This window comes from Geospiza fortis, unplaced genomic scaffold, assembly GCF_000277835.1.
Source record: "Geospiza fortis unplaced genomic scaffold, GeoFor_1.0 scaffold408, whole genome shotgun sequence".
NCBI classification, from domain to species: domain Eukaryota; kingdom Metazoa; phylum Chordata; class Aves; order Passeriformes; family Thraupidae; genus Geospiza; species Geospiza fortis.
This window is the reverse complement of record NW_005054330.1, coordinates 1,290,660-1,308,962: the sequence shown is the minus strand read 5'-3', so window position 1 is coordinate 1,308,962 and position 18,303 is coordinate 1,290,660. Positions and strand designations below refer to the sequence as shown.

The following is an 18,303-nucleotide window of genomic DNA, read 5'->3' as shown; positions in this document are numbered from 1 at the left end:
CTAAGTCAACAGGGTTTTTGTAATCAAGTTTTCTGTTAAGAAGAGAACTGTGTGACATGAAAAGAGAAAAACTCACTGCCAGCAGGAAATCAATTCTCTGTTCTGTACCTGCGGAGATTGAAAAGTGCCTCCCAGTGTTTCTCAGTCATATTCTTTATTTGCTGCATCTCATCTACTATTAAATATTTCCATCTCATTTTCATGAATGCTGTGTGGCCCTTGAACAGCTGCTTGTATGAAGTGATGCACACATTGAAGCTGTTGGGTTCTGTCCATTCCTATGGAAAAGGAAAGAAAGGATGGGACAGAAAAGTTAAGGCAGAACTCAAATATCTTACAACCAGCTACTTCTTCATTAGAAAAGACATATAAGATAGATATATACAGGCTAAATGTATAGGGAACAGTGTAAGAGTTGCAAAATACAGCACCTGTCTTTTTGCCCTAAGTTCTCTTTGGCTCCCAAAGTAGAGAAGTATTTTCAACCCTGGGCACCAGCGTTTCAATTCCAGCTCCCACTTCAGTATGTTACAGCTCCGGACAACAACAAGGTGAGGGCCCCAGTTCCCTACAGAAGGGGAAACACAGCAGTTAACACTGGAAAGAGACTCCTTACAAGCATGTGGCTCATATTCTTCCTTGATTTTTTAAGCGCATTGCATTAAATTAATCATTAAAAGTGAGATCCAAACAAACAGAGGCTTTTAATTACTAATCTACTCCTAGTCATTAAACAATTTGTAAGGTTTTTCTGTACTAGTAAGAATTTAGAAGAATCTCTAGAGGGTAATAGGTTGATCAGACACTATACTTGACTAGATAACACCCTTATGACACAAAATATCAGAAAGTTATTCTGATACAATCTTACTCCTATCATTAACTAAAGCCTGATATGGTTCAGTAGGGAAAAACAAGTGACCCTAATCTACAATTCACAAAGATAACGCTGGCACAGTACCTGTCTAAAACTGTTAGCCAAAGAACTTACCTTCATTACAAGCCAAATGGGCAAAAAAGGCAATAATTTGCACTGTTTTTCCAAGCCCTGCCTCATCTGCCAGGATGCCATTGAGATTCTTCCTGTACAGCTTTGCCAGCCAATCCAGCCCAATCTTCTGATATTCTCTGAGAGACCCATACAGTAGTGATGGAGTGTTGTATTTTACCTGTAATGTGAATTATTTGGTATTTTTTCCTGAGTTAAATTCACAGAGCGTGGCATAAAGCATAAACATCCAAAAAAGTTAACTGAAAAGGTAAATTAAAAAAAGAAGGCAATTTCTTGATAAAAGCTACGAAAAAATGAAGAAAAAAGCGTTCTTTATGTAAACATCAGCACACAGAAAATAGGGATTCTTACTGCTGTTGTTATCCTGGAGCTGCCTTTAGGTAACAACATCTCTGCTGCAGCAGCAACTTCTGCTATGTCTCTCACGTTCTTCTTGGGAGGACTCGACCTGTCCATGCCCTTGTACTGATCAATGGTGAGAAGGGAATCTATGAGGACAACTTCTTTCTGGGGACTTTCCCTATCAGACATGTGGTCTTCCATTTCTAGGAGAGAAAGAAAAATTACAGTGGTATCTAAAATAAACTTCAGTAGCAGTTACACAAAGGAATTGAGATAACCAGGATTCAGACATGGGTCTAAAGGAGACAGCCAACTTTTAAAAGCATTTCTGTGATTTTCAAGCTAGTTCAGGTAAAATGCAAATAGCCTAAGGTCAGGTTTATGTACATGTTGTGGACATTCACACTAGCTAGGCTAACATGGTATAATTATAGCTACCTATGAAGTGTGCTGTTTAATTCAGTGTAGAGAGGCTTTTCTATGGCTCAGTACAGTTATTGAAAATCTCACACATCTTCACTTTAGGACAGGCAAACACTGCCCTCTTCTCACAAACTGCGAAATTTTACATGTGATTCCCTCAAGATGTGTTTTCCCCTAGAACAAAATATCTTTTCACAGAGTCCTGAAGAGCCAAGCAACTTATTTCACCTTGTAAATCAGCACAACTACTTCTAAACATAGAGTCATTTACCTTCCTCACTGCTCTCCTCTTCACTGTCAGGCTTTGGCTGGGGCCAGTGAAAATTTTCTGCAAAGGCACCTTCATACATCTTTACCAAATCTTCCAGAGGCAATTCAGCTGAAGGTTATTAAAGGATGGAAGTTTAAATATACCAAAACTTGGAACAATAGATACTATTAATTATAATTTCATTACATTCTTCACAATTGCATAAAGCCAGTTTTCTAATCAGAAGTTAACTTCAGAGGTAATTATTAAGTGAATGATGGCAGTATTTATTTAATATCCTTGATTAGAGAGAACATTGGGCACTACACAAGCAGTTTGCTCTACCCTGCTTTTTACTGTACTACAAACAAACCCTACAACCTTCAGTATATCCCCCTAGTTGGGAAGGTAGGGGCATCAAATGCAGCTTGACAATGCAAGACTTCAAAAGTTTCAAAACTGAGCGGTAACTTCAACATCCCTTGTCTGAGCTGTTAAAGCAGGAATGTACATGCTGGCAGTGGCCAATCAATCAGCAAATATTCTCATTAGGAACTTGGCTGACTGGCCAAGGGTTATAATCCCTCCAACTGGCCAGTTCAGTGCAGCCACTAATCTGCCAAACAGAGCAAACAAACAGATCTGGAAATGGCATTTTCATCACCAGGCACGCTCAGCCTAATGAGCAGCCTGCCTCTAAAAATCTGCTTTTACCAGGCTAAGTGACACATCTCTGTGGGCTCCTTTGCACACATCAAGCTCAGCATAGCAATCACATTGCTAATGAGAGAGAGAGCTGCTAGCCAAAGCATTGTCCCTAAAAGCATCTTATATTCAAATATTCATACCTCCCCCCGCTTCAAAGTCAGCACTTAAGTGCCCTTTTGGAGCTACCAAGTCAGTCACAAAACCCTTCTGGGATACTCAAGCCAGTTGATAAAATGTCCATGTTCAATTTGATACAGCCCTGGTGTTAAGTGTTCATCATGCACTCCTAGAACTCAGGTTAAGAGTCTTGGTGTAAGGTTTTAATGCAGTGCTTCACTAGAGAACTACTTTTTCTCAAGCCACCTTGTGTGATGACTAGGACTGCCTTATAAAGTGCAGATCATCACTCCATAAACTGCTGCAGCTTTCCAAACAGAAAAAACTAAACACAGACTACACAGGATTGAACATCTGAATGCAGTCTCCCACCTCTAATCCTCTTCAGAAATATAACAAGTGCTGTGTGTTTCCAGCTGTTGTTTCAGAGCCCAGCCCAGAGAGGAACCAAGCCACATGCCTACCTTCTTTGGCTAGATTAGACAATTCAGTTTGATGGTTTATGTTTCCCTCTTTAGCTTCTTGTTCTTCAATTGTTTCTTCTTCATCTTCAACTACAGGAAAACAAATGCAAATCTTGGGTTAAATTATACAGTAATTCAGGAGGCTTGTAATTCTATTCCCCTGAAGTGAACGAGCACAGAATATTCTAAGTCTGCAGAATATTCTAAGCCTGCAGGATTTAAAAATAATTAAATATGTATGGAAAACAAGATAATCTGAGAGCAACTATATGCAGTATTTGAAAGGTAAATGAATAAGAGAGAAGCCTCAGGACAGAAGGCATTCAAGTGTTGATTGACAATGTTCCCCACAGGTTGTTCTGAGGCTTTGAACAAGGGAGTTCCTATGTCAGGAACATGGCAGAGCGATCACCAACAAGAAAGGACCCAAAACAGATGGGTTTTTCAGCCTAAAATCCTCAAAAGAACTTCAAGACCATTAGTAAGGCCTGACAAATGAAGTAATGAGGACAGAAAGAATTAAAATCCACCAATAATGACAGCAGTATAATTTCAAGGAAAATGTTGTTTTCAGATTTTCACTAGAGCTCTTTTAGGGATAATTTACTATTTAATTGACTGTCTAATGTCTCTAAGAAATAGATGAAGGTTGGTATTTGGTTCCTGAAAAGCAATGCACCCACACAGTAACAGACTGAAAACCTGTGGGTTTAATATTCAACTTATGTACTATGCTATGGATGCAAAATTTTGGGAAGTGACTTACCTTCCTCATCAGTCAAAGATGTGCTTGCCTTTCTTTTCCTTCCAGATGATGAACCCCCCTAGCATTAAATAATTGTAATATTTAAAATCAGAGAAAACAAAAGATAAGCAGGGGGCTTTGTTTGTTTTTTAAAAACAACAAAACATGCCTTGCAGTCCCAAAAGCATTTGCTGATAGACATTTAACACCTATTAGCACTTCCTTGGTCATGCCAAAACAGAAATTCTAATTCTGAATTGATGGGAGTGTGTGGTCTGCCACTTGCACTGCTCATGGGTCAAATTATTCAGGTCCAGCTGTGGCACAAAACTTTTAGCCAGGCTGGCTCAAGGACTAAATTTTTTCACTAGTCAATAAAAAAGAGATATGCACAGGCCTATAATTGTCTCAGCTGTCCAGTGCACTCTGTTGAATTGTTTAGCCTGTGCCAATTAACTCTCACAGCCAGTGCTGGGCCTCAGTTTGGCAGATAACACATGCTAAGGCTTGTTCCTAGCAGGAAATTCAGATGCAGGCACTCTGCTTGGTGGAGGGGGAGTATTCCAGCACATGGGCATCAGCTGTGCCACAACAGATGGCTCAGGGCCTCAGATTCCTTGTTCATTTTTTTCCAATAGCACAGACACAGCCAAGGAGTCCTTAGCACACATTTTATCCAGGGAAAAAGATATCCAAGTTCCATTCAGTTTGATCCATTCTGTAACATACACCTTCATCTCTCAGCAGACAAATCTCTGCTGAACACCTGAAAACACGTTTCATGCCCCACAAAGTCTACCCCTGGCTACTGTAAATGAAACTCCTGCCCAAGTCTGGCAATTGATTTGTACAGTTTTTTGGTCTTCAATTTCATAATTAATGATCCACAGCCATTGAGGACATGTACCAACCACAATCCCCTTCCTAATCAGAAAAGAAAAATTATACTTGTGCTTGTGACTGAATGTTCATTTGTCAGTGAAATCTTATCATCACCATATATTTTTTTAAAGCCACCTTTATCAAAACTTTTTCACATATGTAGTCACATTTAAACCAATTTGATGCCTTTTTTAAAAAACAAAGACTCACCATTTCACTTTCTTTTTCCAAATAAAGGTCTTCTTTTGCATCCTTACCTGGAAAATTATTACACTTGATGTATGTATTCATCACTTAGCAATTTTCCATTTCTCACATGAACTTGTAAATGTATTCAAAGGAAGACATAAGAAGTATTAACAAAATCTAACACAAAAACATAAAAACCCATAACTCATTATTCAGATCTATTCAAATCCTATTATTAGCAACTCACAATTTTACCACCAAGATTAACCTGAACTGAGTGAAATTATATAAAACACTATCATCAGAATTCAGACTATATTTCTTATGAAATGGAATACAATTACCTTTCCTTGAAAATCTCTTTAAATTCAAAGCTTTTTTCCTTTTCTCTTGAAATTCAATTTGCAGTTTAATTTCAACAACCTGAAATGTAAAGCAAGTCTAATAAATCACTTTTATTTTACAAACAAACTACTGAAGATGAAAAAACCACCACAAATTGCACAAGTCTTAGTGAGTGAGTACTTTACCTGCTCAATGTTAGACCAGAAATACTCTATTTCTCTAGCAATGGATGCTGCAATCCTCCTCAGTTTGTTCTGTTCCTCCCTTTTAGCTCGCTCTTCGTTAAGTTTCTTTTCCTCATGGTAACGAGCCACAGTTCTTACCATCTAAAATACCATGAAATACTGAATTAGGTTACCTCAAAATACATTTCATTGCATTTCTTAAGATTATAGTGGTTATCAGCAGCCAGATGTTGACCATAGCTTTACACACATAGCACTTACCTCCAATATTTCTAAATCTTACCATGCCAGTAAAGCAACAGACATGAAACTCAAAGAAAAAAAAAATACAACTATAACTAAGCAATCAAGTAGGAAACTCTTAATTCACTCTCTCAATACAAAAATTAGAAAAAATTCCACTGAAATTAGCAGCAAACACACAAAAGAAAACTTTTTCAGACAGCACATATGAAGTCACAGAAATCACACCACAAAATGTCAGAGACCAAAACTAAAATGAGTTCAAAAAGAGTGTACATACATGAGTGAAAGATCAGTCAATGGCTGTTAAGACTGACTTGATTGCAACCTTTAGCTCAGGAGGTCCCTAAAACATTGACTTCCAGAAGTTTGAAGCAAAGTGCCAGGGGAAGGATCATTTCACATTTGCCCTTCCTGTTTCTCCTATTCTTAAAAACCTACCATTGGCCACAAATGGAAATCCAGATTTAAATTATATTCAAAATGCAGATATTTAATGTACAAAACAATACACTTATTTCAATACTTTGCTTCTGAGTTTCCATCATTTCAGAATATACAATAGAAAACAACATGGCAATTTAAACTAATGACCTTCAGTTGCTCTGCTCATTACCCTAAACTGGTCATAAATGTACCCAAAAAAAAGATGCAACATTGCTGGTATTCACAGAAAACCTTTGCTTACTGTAAATGAATAGATTTTATATATTTCATCTCACTCCATACAAATTTTCATTGCACTACTGTATTCCTGCCGTGCTGCTCTCTCCCCCTATGGAAACAGTTCTCCACCACGTTTCCACTACTGTCTTTACTCCTATTTTTCTGTGAGATTAAGAAAAAATAACTAGACAGACAACCACACCCAGTGGAAGCTATTTACAAAATTCTGTATTTACTCTTTATTGGCTGGAAATAACACATTTGTGAGACAAGCATGACAACTCCAGTTTTTATTTAAATATAACCCAGTCAACATATTGAGTGGGCTGCTAAAAAAGCTATTTGATCTCCAGAGGAATAAAATCCACAAACTGTTATTTGCATCCACAATCTGTACAGTTATCCAGTCTGTCTCAGGTGCCATATGCAAAACTGACAACAAAACTTCTCATTTGAGGCAAAAGTTAGTGCCTCATCTTTCCTTTACCTCTATCTGTAGCAAAAGATACCTCAATAGCTTTGCTACCAAACTGAGTGACAACATTTATTACTCTGAGTTATAAAATGCTTTTCAAGTACCTTCTTAGCAGTTGCCATCTTCCACTTTCTCTCCTGGGCAAAATCAGTTGCCATCCACTGCATTTCTTCCAGCAAATAATCCCAGTGGGATTTTGGTCTTGGAGCCTCTTGGAGTTTAGGCAGCCGCCTGGGGGACCACAAACCTTCCTTTCTCAGTTCTGCTATCCGCTGGTGGATTTGATTTTCCTTAAAAAGAAGTACACAGACTTACAGTGAAGCTGCAGAATGCACCTGAAGTTGTAGATTCAGAGAAAAATCGTAATTCTCCCACTTTACTAAATTAATTGACAGGAAAATAAAAGTGTAAAAGCTTCATGCAGAATATATCTTACCAGCTTGACTTGCTCAGCAAGCTTGTCTTGAGAGTTCTCCTGTGGCAACACCGCTGCATTCTGACCTGGACTTTGTGTTTTAGGTGCTGCTGCTGCTACTGCTAAGCCAGGAGGTTTGGATGCAATAGGAGACAGGGACTTGGTGGTGGCTGGAGAGGTCCTGTTTGTTTGCACAGGGTATGGAGAAGGCGGTGTTGTGCCTGGGATCGCTGCTGGAGCAGTGGATGAGGTAGGTGGCAGTGGATTTGCTGCAAGACGCTGAGAACTCTGAGCAGGATCTGCAGATGGCCGTGTCAGAGTCACAGTCTGCCCAAGAAACACACTGGTTACTGATGAGGTGAGGATTCAATACTTAATCTACACTAGAGCAGAACATAATGGAGACTTTAACTTAATAACAAATGTGCACCTGTGTCGCAATACGACACAAAATGAATGCCACACGCTGAGATGTCTAAGGCAAAAAAGGTGCATTTATTTCTGGACTTTGATATTTATAGAATTCTAAAAGTGAACATGGATTGGAGGATGAAATTGCTACTTCTCCAACCACACTGGTCAAACTAACAGTTTATCAATTTTCTCTTCCTCCAGAAAGGAATGCAAAGCAATCATTATCTACATTAAAAGTATGTGAGAAACTCAATTACAAAAATGTAAACATCAGAAGGCTTAGAAGGACTTAGAAGAACAGGGCGACACACCTGCATTTTTACAAGGAAAGGATTTAACTGTCCAGTGGAATTAAGAGATGAAGACAGCACTTTTAGGTTTTACTGGCCACGGAAACAAACCCACGTCCACCCCATACCTGCTGCTGTATGGCAGCTTGTGGCTGTGACACTTGGCTGGGCGCCTGTCCCTGCACGTGGATCGTCGGTGGCACCTGCTGCTGCAGCGGCGCTGGAAGCGGGGCGGCCGTCAGGGGCACGCTCTGGGGCTGGATCTTCACCTGGATCTGGGGCTGGGCTGGAGGCTCCACCAGCTGGGGCTGCTGCTGTGGGAGCTGCAGGGTGGCGGGCAGTGACGCCATGGGGACGTTGGCGGGCTGCAGGCGCGCGGGCAGCTGCGGCGGCGGCGTGTGCAGGCTGGCCGCGTTCTGCACCGGGGGGCCCTTGGAGGGGTCGTACTGCTGCTGGCTCTGCTTCTGCCCCGTCAGCTGCACCGTCTGCGGAGTGGGAGGCATCCCTCCTGCAGGGCAACAGGAAACATGCAGGTGAGATTAAAACATTAAAATGTCCAATGGTCTCTGTTGATTTAAGGAGGAAATCGACTGCGAATAGAGTGGTTTTGTTACTTACTTTGCCACAAGACACCATCACTTGAAAATACCACATCACAATCACAAAATAAATCACCATTACAATAAACAACGAAGTACTTCATGCACAGGACTGTAACTAAAATTTGGAGCACAGCAACTAAAAAAGAGCATGTCATTATAGGTCTTCTAAATTTCGTATACTCAAAAAAAAAAAAAGGAGTGGTGAACTAATGGAGTTTAACCTAAAATACCAGCATGAAGTCTAAAAACTACTTAGTCTTTCTAAGAACACATTCACTCTAACACATATTCTAAAGCTTGGCATGACTAATGAATAAAAATTTGTCATGATGTTCCAATTAGATGGTTTTCTTTTCATAAATCATTGGTTCGGTTCCAGAATTCTCAGATTGGCCATTTTGCATCAGCACCTGTGACGTATTTCCATGCCCACATGCACCTTTGGAGCCCGTCACTCAGCTCCTTAAACGAACCAGGCATTGCATACCAAGTATTAATTTACATGGAGAAGTGTGTGGTGGGACTAGGATCTTGGCAGGCCAGAAGCCAAAGTTTCTAGTTCCATCACCAACATCTCCTTGTGAAATTAATGTGCAACTGGCATGTGGTGACACAGTACCTTGTGCCGTTGGCATTAGCTGTTGAAGAGGAACTCCTGAAGCCACACCCGGGTGCTGAAAAACCATCCCATGACGGCCCACTTCAATTCGTGGTCTCTTAGACGAATCTGTGATATTCAAATTCCATTTATGGCATGGTATAATGGAATGGGTTCAATTTTACAAAGCAAACTACTACACATGACTCCACCGTCAGCTCTGAAAGCTACAACTACTGTACATGTGCAGCATTTATGAAGAACATGCTCCAGGGCCAGAGTCCCTCTGACTTCAAGTTGGCCATCTCCAATCTTCTCAGCCAGAACAATCAACCTAACTATGTCTCCATGCCTGCCAAATCCAGGTCTATCTACTGGGAGTGGAGTGCACTCTTCCCACAGCACCAGTCACAGTAGACAGCCCTAAGGATCTGGTGATTCCCAAGGTGAGGCAAAAATGTATTTTTGAACAGTGGGCTCCGATCACTGTTTGGAAAAAAAAGAGGATGGAAGTGGAATTGTGCCTGTGGAACATACCTGCTGGTGCAAGGGCCTGCTGCTGTCTCTTAAAAGCTTCAATCTCTATGGTGCTCACAGTCCCCGGCGCCGGAGTCCCTGTATGCGTTTGCTACAGGGAAAAGAAAACAAATCACAGAAGTTCAATCTGCAGATGGTCTGACACCAGGAGAGAATTTACAAGCAGATCTAAGGAGGCCAGCACAGAAAAAGTCCTTCAGAACAGCTGTACAACAAAGGAAACAAGACTCATTCATTATCTGTTATGACGTTTTAGTTATCCACAATGCACAAATACTCTTCGTTGAGTTTTAATTTTACAGTGATTAAGTTGTTTATATATAATGTACACCTACATTTTGTTAAGTGATACAAAACTCAGGAAAATGGGATATGTAAAAAACAAATTTGCCCAGTATTTTTGGTTGGTTTTTTTTTTTTTTTTAATTAATGGAAATTTTCATTAGTGTACTATATCTGTGTGAAACACCAGTAACACAAATTCATCTTCATCCTGAAAACAGCTTAAGCTTATTTGAGTCTCCAGCTCTCTCAGGATAGAGCTTTGTGAGAGTTACCATTGAAATATTTCAGGAAAAAGCTAGGAAGATGGAATAAAGAACCTCAGCCAAGGTAAACAAGTTCCAGTTCCATTTTTCCAGATGCTGGACTTGTACCTGTTTGCACAGCTGGCAAAATGAGTCTCATGAATAAACTCAGTGAGGAGAGACAATATTGCCCTAAGGCTAAGGTGACATCAGAGCTCACCAGAAATTACTATCCATTTTGTCTGAGGATAAACAGCACACAAACTATGAATTAACAAGCCTGGAAGAGCACTGTTGATATTGAGATGCAAAAGGAATAACTGGGCTCTGATTCAGCAAGCTGGAATTTAGCTTCAGTAAGATTACACACGGCATTCAAACTTTATTTTTAAATCACTACATTTAATAGCAACAATGATGGCAAGAACCTGTCCCAGAGGATCCTTTCAGCATCAAGCACAGGTGACAGGCTCACATACAGGATTACTGAAGCAAACAAATTTGGGTATATGACAATTTTAATGCTCTTTGGGCCCTCAGTATACTGGCAAGTACTTATTAATGCCCATCAGTATCTGTGCAAGTCCAATTCCTTTCAGTGAGTTTCCAGGTAATTTTTAACTTCTCCTCAGTATTTGGTTATGCTGTACCAAATATTTTACTGTGAAACTTAATATGAGAAAAATAAGAGCTATCCCAAAAACTGTCATAAGAGATTCCATCAGAAAATACAAACACAAACTTTACGTATGGCAGTCTCTGTATCCTGGGAAATGAATTAATTTAGCACTCCCGTTCTCAAAGTGTACCTTTCTAAGGGTGAGAGCCTTAAACATGTTGAAGTATAGTAAGGGTTTGCAAATGTTGTGAAATATTTTATGACAACACAAAAGGCAGTAATTTCCTTTATTCACAGATATTTTCTCCTCTGATTTTAACCAAAACTTTACCAACGTAAATTAAACCCACAGAGGTAAACACCAGTCTGTATTGAAATAAATCACAGCAGCGACATCCTGCATCTTCAGTGCTTCACTGCATGCTATTAATAATCACAGCCAACATCACCTACAATGACTGGGTTTCAAATGCTCCTTTTTGAGTTGAATATATCTCATCCCCCTCAGACTCAATCAATAGCTATGAATTAATAACACTTAATCTCCTTGCTGCTCTGAGGGCATTTGCAGCCACTCCACCAATACAGCTACAGCCTTAAGATGTAAATTCTGTTTTTAAGTGTCTCTGACTCATATTCACAGTTCACTGCTATTTCACATTCAATAAGGATTAAGTTTTCAAATATTTGTCTTGTCACAAGGTAGACGTGCAGCATATTTCAGATCCAACAGCCAGTGTCTGGCAGAGCATCATAGACCTAGGCATTCACAGAATTTTCAAAATAAGCCACAAGAATTGATTAGGCAAATGCTACTAAAATGACTAACAAATTCAGTTTATGTCCCATTTGCATCAGATGCTGCTGGGACATCAGTTTAAGAAATTATATTCTTCAAACTCCACACTAAATGCCATTTATTTCACCTGCTCTCTCCCTCTGGATGACTGCATACTCACAGTTTCAGGCTGTATCTCTACTAGGAGTTTTGACTGACATTTTCTTAAGAATATGCCTCCCAGCTGTCTGCATTATCACCATGTAATTTAGGCCAGACTCTTCAGAGAGCAGACATGTTATGTCTTCATAAATTGCAGTCACATACCAATAATATTAGACTAAAGCTGTCCAAACTTTAATTAAAATAATGTAGCTGTCCCGAGGTCATGATTATGCAGCATGCACACAATAATCACTCTGAGCACTGCACTTCTACACTGGGATTTGAATGGTGATGCTGATTGGGACACATTATTTCTCCATAAACAGTTGCAAAGAGCAAGAGTGATGGAACAAAATGCCACTTTCTGTTCAGAAAGTGCTAAAAGGTCAGTACCACACAGACAGTTTTGTGCATTTTTAGCATGAACCAGTTTCTCTGAAACTGCATGGTACAATACCTTCAAAAGTATCACCACTGCTGCAGCTACAGCTTGGTGGTAACCCTAATCACTATAATAAATATGATATGATAGTAAGTATTTTAAACAGCTTAAATGAAGCCTGACTACCTAAGGAGACTTCCAAGGCATGTCAGTACTGGCCCTAAGGAAGAGCTCTCAGTGCAATCCCCTTTGCTGCACAACTCCTTTGTACAGTATCACAGGAACATCCCATTTGTTACACACAGGAACACAACCCATCCTATATTCCATTTCACTTTCCATTTCCAAAGCCCAGATAAAGGCAGCACAGCCTGTACAGCTGCTGTGGTAGAGCAGAGTAATTCACCCTGCAACACCTGCTATGCATATCATTGGTAGAGCAGAGTAATTCACCCTGCAACTCCTGCTATGCATATCGAGCTAAAAGGTAAATATTTTAGTTGCAGATGGAATTAGGGTATGTTACTTCTCAGGGTATGTATGCAGTGATGTCTGGGTAACAGAGTTGAAGGCAGAGCTGCATAAAACCACACCAAACTGAAAAGCTGTATCATCACTGATCAACAAACATTTTAACTGATTATCACATTTATTTCTTGGCTTTCTCCAGCATTCCTCATGAAAAAAGAAAAAAATTGTTAAAAAGGTCTTTTATAATAAAAATAAGTGCTTCTGTTTCTTCTTCCCAACATTTATGGCAGAGCTAATGGAAAGCAGTTAATTATTTAAAACAAATTGTGCCAGAGGATTAGTAGCATTGTTTAACACATTTCAGGGAAGGCAAATCCAAAACCTTCTGTAGCCACACTCAAAACCTTTAATACATAAGGGGAAGAAAAAAAAGAAAAGAATTTTAGAAGAAATCCACAATTACAATGCCACAGACAAAGAATCCATATCATCACTACGCAGAATGCACAAATGAACCAAATGCATTAGGGATACAAAGACAAACAAACCAAAGTGAAAACATTCAAGCTGAAAGTTAATGCAATAAGCCAGCAACCTGGAGACAAAGCTTTAACTTCCTCAAGGCTTCAGTTATACTGATGCATTTGAAGACTGCAGAGGTTTTTTGGTTTTGTTTAGATGATAAGGGATGGGCTCTTGGGAAAATTCTAATTCATCTAAGAAATATCAAATCTGAATGAAGAAAAAAAATCTGGGATGAAACTACATTTTAGAACCATTGAAAAGTACCTGAAATGGTTGCTGCTGGGATGAAAAAGCAGCAGAAACATTTGGAGGAAGCTGGGTTGCTATAGCGACAGGAGTACCAGTCTGCCCATCCTTTCCTGTCACAACCTTTACCTGAGAGAAATATTTTGGGAAAAAAAAAAAAGAAGGGAGAATCATTTTCTTTTTAGAAGTTTTTCTTCTTTTAAATGTTCAACACACTCCTTTGGTACTGATGGCACCTCACTGAAGAGGGGAATAATAACTAAACCACCATCAGTACAGCTTGTTTCGAGCACAGCCCATTTTTAGAGTTCTGTCTTACTTTTAATAGCAGAACAGAGCACAGCCTTGACTGTTTATTGTGACTTCTGTCACTGGAAACGTTTTCTTAAATCCAGTTAACATAAAAGTGTGCTTTAAACTGAATGATTGCTGCTGCTAACAGACAACAAATTAGCATGACAGACAGTTTGAACGTAAGAGAGCTTCAACATTTATTTAAGCAATGAGCACAGCCACCATTCACTCTCCCCTCCAATTCCCAAAGAAATCAACCTTCCAGGCAAGGGATGAAGCACGCTGCTTTAGCAGAAAGTGATAGGGGGAGGGGGAAATAAAACAGAAGACGACAACAAAATACAAAGAAAGAACATACTCAAAAGATGTCTTAATCTTTCAGAAGGATTCATCACTTGAAAACACATAAAGACTTTTGCTGTTGCGCTTTGCAAAATTCTCCAGCAGTTACAGGGACAAGAAACTTCCACAAACAAAGGAGGATCCACCACGAGAAGGCAGCGAAGTACAGCAAATTCTCAACCCGAAACACCATGGGGTAGAGACTGAACTCATTTAAAGTGTACAGCACCACTGACTTCAAGGAATCTGTACCATTTACACCCACTAAAGATCCCTCAAAGTGTGCAGATGGTAGTTAAAAATACCTGGTTATTTCAGCTGACAAACACGCAACCCAACAAGAACACCTAAACAATTTGACAAAACACAAACCAGGTGAAAAAAAAATACTGAATATCCATTGTCAATAAATTACAGTAACAGGCTAGCTTTTCTGTCACTATATAAAGTAATGATTTCTTCAAAATTGTCAGTAACTGTCACAAGCAGAAATATATTTTACCTAATTAAGAAGCTTATACAACAAAGTGCTGAACAAATTAAACTTCAGCCATTATTCTGTTAAAATTTCCCACTAATTCCAACTGAAGGTATGATTGCTAATGATTCATACCTAAGAGCCATTAAATTTGAGAGAAGACACTCATTTCCAGAGGGTATTCAAAGCAACATGAGGTTCTTTACATAATATTGGTTCTTCTACAAGCTGGCAGCTACATAATTCACAAATTTTAGAAGATATTTATGAGTGCCAAGTGGTGCAGGGGCATCAGTTCTATCTACCCTGCTGCAACCACTTGCCAAGTTGGCTTGTGGGCAGGCTCTGCACCAGACCAGTGCTCCAGCACCCACAGATGGGTACAAAAGTGCAGGAAAAGCTGCACAGCACCTGTTTGTGGCAAGCTTCTTTCAAGTTCTTTGCCATCAATAAGCAGTGAATTCAAGTTAGTAATTTAAACCTCTGCATAAGTAACAACGTGAACTTGTCAATGTCCAGTCTGTATGTGCTGGTTGTTAATCCTTTAAACAGCAGCTCACACACAGAGCTGCAGGGCACCCTGAATAATGTAATATATGACTGTGGAACCTTACACATGTTCTCCCTCGCTAATTAGATTAATTCACATTTTTTGTTGGCTGCAGCAACATTGAACTTCAGTAACATCTATGATTAGAACTCACATGAGTCAGGTTAACCTCTTGTAATGCTTTTACTCATTCTTTCTTGGTTTGTCCAAGTTTAGCTAAGTGAAATTCAAACTACAATTCCTACTCATAACCATTCTGAGAGCTTAAAACCATTTCCACACTTCCACCATCTTTATTTGTGTGCAGCTAGGACAGTTAAAGCTCTCTCTCTATGCTTTTATTTTCAACCCAAAAATCTAAGAGCACACTCAAACCAACCCATCAAATCACACTACCCAGCAGAACTGCATTCTTTCAGGCCAACTATTTTATGAAAAACTGCCATACTTCACCAAGCAAAAATGGTTTTTCATGTCCTGTCCCATTCTTTAATACTTCACAATCCCAGTGCTACAACTTCATCTATGATTTTATTCCAATGAAGTTTCTTACCTCATCATTGATGACCTCAGATTGTTCCTCCTCTTCTTCCTCCTCCAGATCCAAGTCATTTTGCCTCAGGTATGCTTGCAGAGGAACACAATGTTTCTTCTTAAAAGCTAAAAAGTCCATCATATTTCCTTGAAGATGTTGCAGGAAAAACAGTTCAATCAAACATTCCTTAAAAGTTTCCTTAAGAATTTCCATCTGCTTGTGGTGATGATCCAAACATAGTTTTCTCATTTGAGCAGTTTCTTGGTTGGCAGGAGGAATCTCCTCCAACTTTTTGGGCTGTTTCTTCACTGCTGTGTTAGCTGTAGGAGTGAGAGGAAGACTCGACAGCCCCTGTGGCACAGTGGCCCGTGAAGGACTCGTGGGAGGAGGAGGTGATGTCATTCCAAACGCGCTCGGTCCTCCAACTCCTGCTATCAATCCACCAGAAGTCCTGTCAAATCCAATGGGTCTACTCAGCTGCTGCCCTTGTAGAACTTGCTGCTGCTGTTGCATTAGCTGCCCCTGGATAATATTGCTGATTTGGGGTGGCAAGTTGGTCGTTGTGATGTGGCCCGGGCTAGTCAAAGATTGCATATTTGCCCCGCTGGCCACGGGGCTCTGAGGGCCGAGGTGGTGGATGGTGCCCCCAGACTGCGAGTGCGGCTGCGAGAGCCGGCGCTCCCTCACGGTGCCGGGCGGGCCGGACGATGGCAGCTGCACTTGTGCAGCAGCTCCTTGAGCAATCTGTGCAATCCCCGGTCCTTCTTGGTACACGAAGTGCCCGCCGTTGGAAGGGCTCAGGCTGATCTGTCTCACCAGCACGCTGGCATCCACAAAGCCTCTGGTGGGGCTCTGGCTGCACATGCCCAGGCCGGGCCCGGGGGTGCCCGCGCGGACGTTGGACAGCGCCTGCACCGGCACCGGGTTGGGCTGAGTGGGGCTCTGGGACTGCACCTGCTGGGGCAGCGGGGAGGTGACCTGGATGTACGAGGGGGAGCCATGCTCAAAGCGCCTCTGCTGGGGGCTGAACTGAAAGCTCGGGGACGTCGGGTTTGGCAGCGGCAGCGGGGGGAGGGTGATCTGCTGGTTGCCCGAGGCCACCGGGCCCACGTTCTGCAGGGTGATGTTCACGTTCTGCCCAGCCACGGGGCTCCGGCTCATGATGAACTGCTGGATCTGGTAACTGGGCGACTGCGGCGCCGAGGGGCTCGCGGAAGGCGCGAAGGAGGCAGCGGGGGACTGGGGTAAATTGGCCTGTTGTTCTTCTCCCTCACTGCCCGTGAAGGACCTGGATCTCTGCAGCTGGCGCTGGGCATTCTGAGGACCATTGCCATGGTGCATTCTCACCGATCTAAGGTTTTACAGTATAGTCTAAAGAAATACACAAAAACAGACATTCAGGGAATGTAAGAATGCTTCTGCAACTGAAACTATTTAGTTACAACTAGAAAGATTACCTTACAGTAAGAATTCTGTTATCCTGGTTCTGCAGTTACTTAAAACGTTTCAAATTATCCAAAACCCTCAGCACAAGCAAATCTCACTTAATTTCTCTAGCTAATACTGCTATTGAATAGTCTTACAAATGTTGTGTTCCCCTTAGCTAGGCAGAATGACTTCAAATAATAAAAAAAAAAAGAATGAACAGGACTTATTCTCTTGCTGTGGAACTTCAAGAAACAGTGGTCTCCAGGACCAAAGGCATCTACTCTTTTTTCATATTCATTATTACCAATGTTTCAGTGCTTTTAACTCTTAATGCAAAGTTATTGTAATTGCTAAAACATATAGTCCATTGTTTTAACAGCAACTAAAAATAAGAAAATGGACAGACTATTCAACTTTATTGTTCTAGCTACTGAAGGCCAAGTCATCTAAATGCATGTCAAACTACTGTACTTGATCATTAACTTTGCCTTCTCTTTCCTTCAGAACACAAAAAGAGAGGAAAATTAACCAAATCTGCATTTCATTTCAAATGCTGTTTATTGGGTCAAGCTACCCAGAAATCCCAATGTTCTGGTTTTGTATTTCAATCGCAGACAAACAAAAATTCCAATGACATGCACTGACAGGTAGATTCAGGGCTGGGAGTCACACAGAAATAGCAGCAAGAGAAAACGAAACCTGATGGGTTTTTCTTCCTTTCAAAATCTCTCCCCTCTTTTGAAAGCAACACTTTCACTTTTAGCATTTCAGGCCAAACACACACAAACATGCTGCTACTCCTTTGTGTTCCTAACTCCAAGTTGGTCGCAGGAGGCAACAGGCAGCAGCACCCCGGCACGGCAGCGCTGCTGGGAAGCGGCGGGGGGGAGGGGGCGGGAGCCGCCCCCCGCCTCTCCCGCTGCCCAGGCAGGGAGCACAGCACAGCCAGCGCTCCCCTGCCCTGCGCTGTCCGCAGCCATCCGCCCAAGCCCTGCGGATGGAGATTCCCTTCCTTGCCCCGGGAGAGAGGCGGCTGTCCGGGAAGGTGGAGCAAAGCAGCG

General features: G+C 41.0%; 1 protein-coding gene across 1 annotated transcript in view; it reads right to left on the bottom strand.

Moving 5' to 3' along the window:
- EP400 (E1A binding protein p400) overlaps nucleotides 1–17,155 on the bottom strand; it is a 39,584-nt gene extending 22,429 nt beyond the window's left edge. The window contains exons 1-17 of the mRNA XM_031057462.1: nucleotides 15,833–17,155; nucleotides 13,634–13,744; nucleotides 9,903–9,993; nucleotides 9,387–9,494; nucleotides 8,294–8,673; nucleotides 7,483–7,788; nucleotides 7,151–7,336; nucleotides 5,663–5,803; nucleotides 5,477–5,555; nucleotides 5,154–5,200; nucleotides 4,083–4,140; nucleotides 3,317–3,406; nucleotides 2,049–2,156; nucleotides 1,364–1,557; nucleotides 992–1,169; nucleotides 432–568; nucleotides 109–278 (exon numbers count right to left, since the gene is read on the bottom strand). Coding sequence (XP_030913322.1) covers nucleotides 109–278; nucleotides 432–568; nucleotides 992–1,169; nucleotides 1,364–1,557; nucleotides 2,049–2,156; nucleotides 3,317–3,406; nucleotides 4,083–4,140; nucleotides 5,154–5,200; nucleotides 5,477–5,555; nucleotides 5,663–5,803; nucleotides 7,151–7,336; nucleotides 7,483–7,788; nucleotides 8,294–8,673; nucleotides 9,387–9,494; nucleotides 9,903–9,993; nucleotides 13,634–13,744; nucleotides 15,833–17,155 — 3,707 coding nt within the window. The remainder of the gene's footprint in view (nucleotides 1–108; nucleotides 279–431; nucleotides 569–991; nucleotides 1,170–1,363; nucleotides 1,558–2,048; nucleotides 2,157–3,316; nucleotides 3,407–4,082; nucleotides 4,141–5,153; nucleotides 5,201–5,476; nucleotides 5,556–5,662; nucleotides 5,804–7,150; nucleotides 7,337–7,482; nucleotides 7,789–8,293; nucleotides 8,674–9,386; nucleotides 9,495–9,902; nucleotides 9,994–13,633; nucleotides 13,745–15,832) is intronic.
- Nucleotides 17,156–18,303: the final 1,148 nt, after the last annotated feature.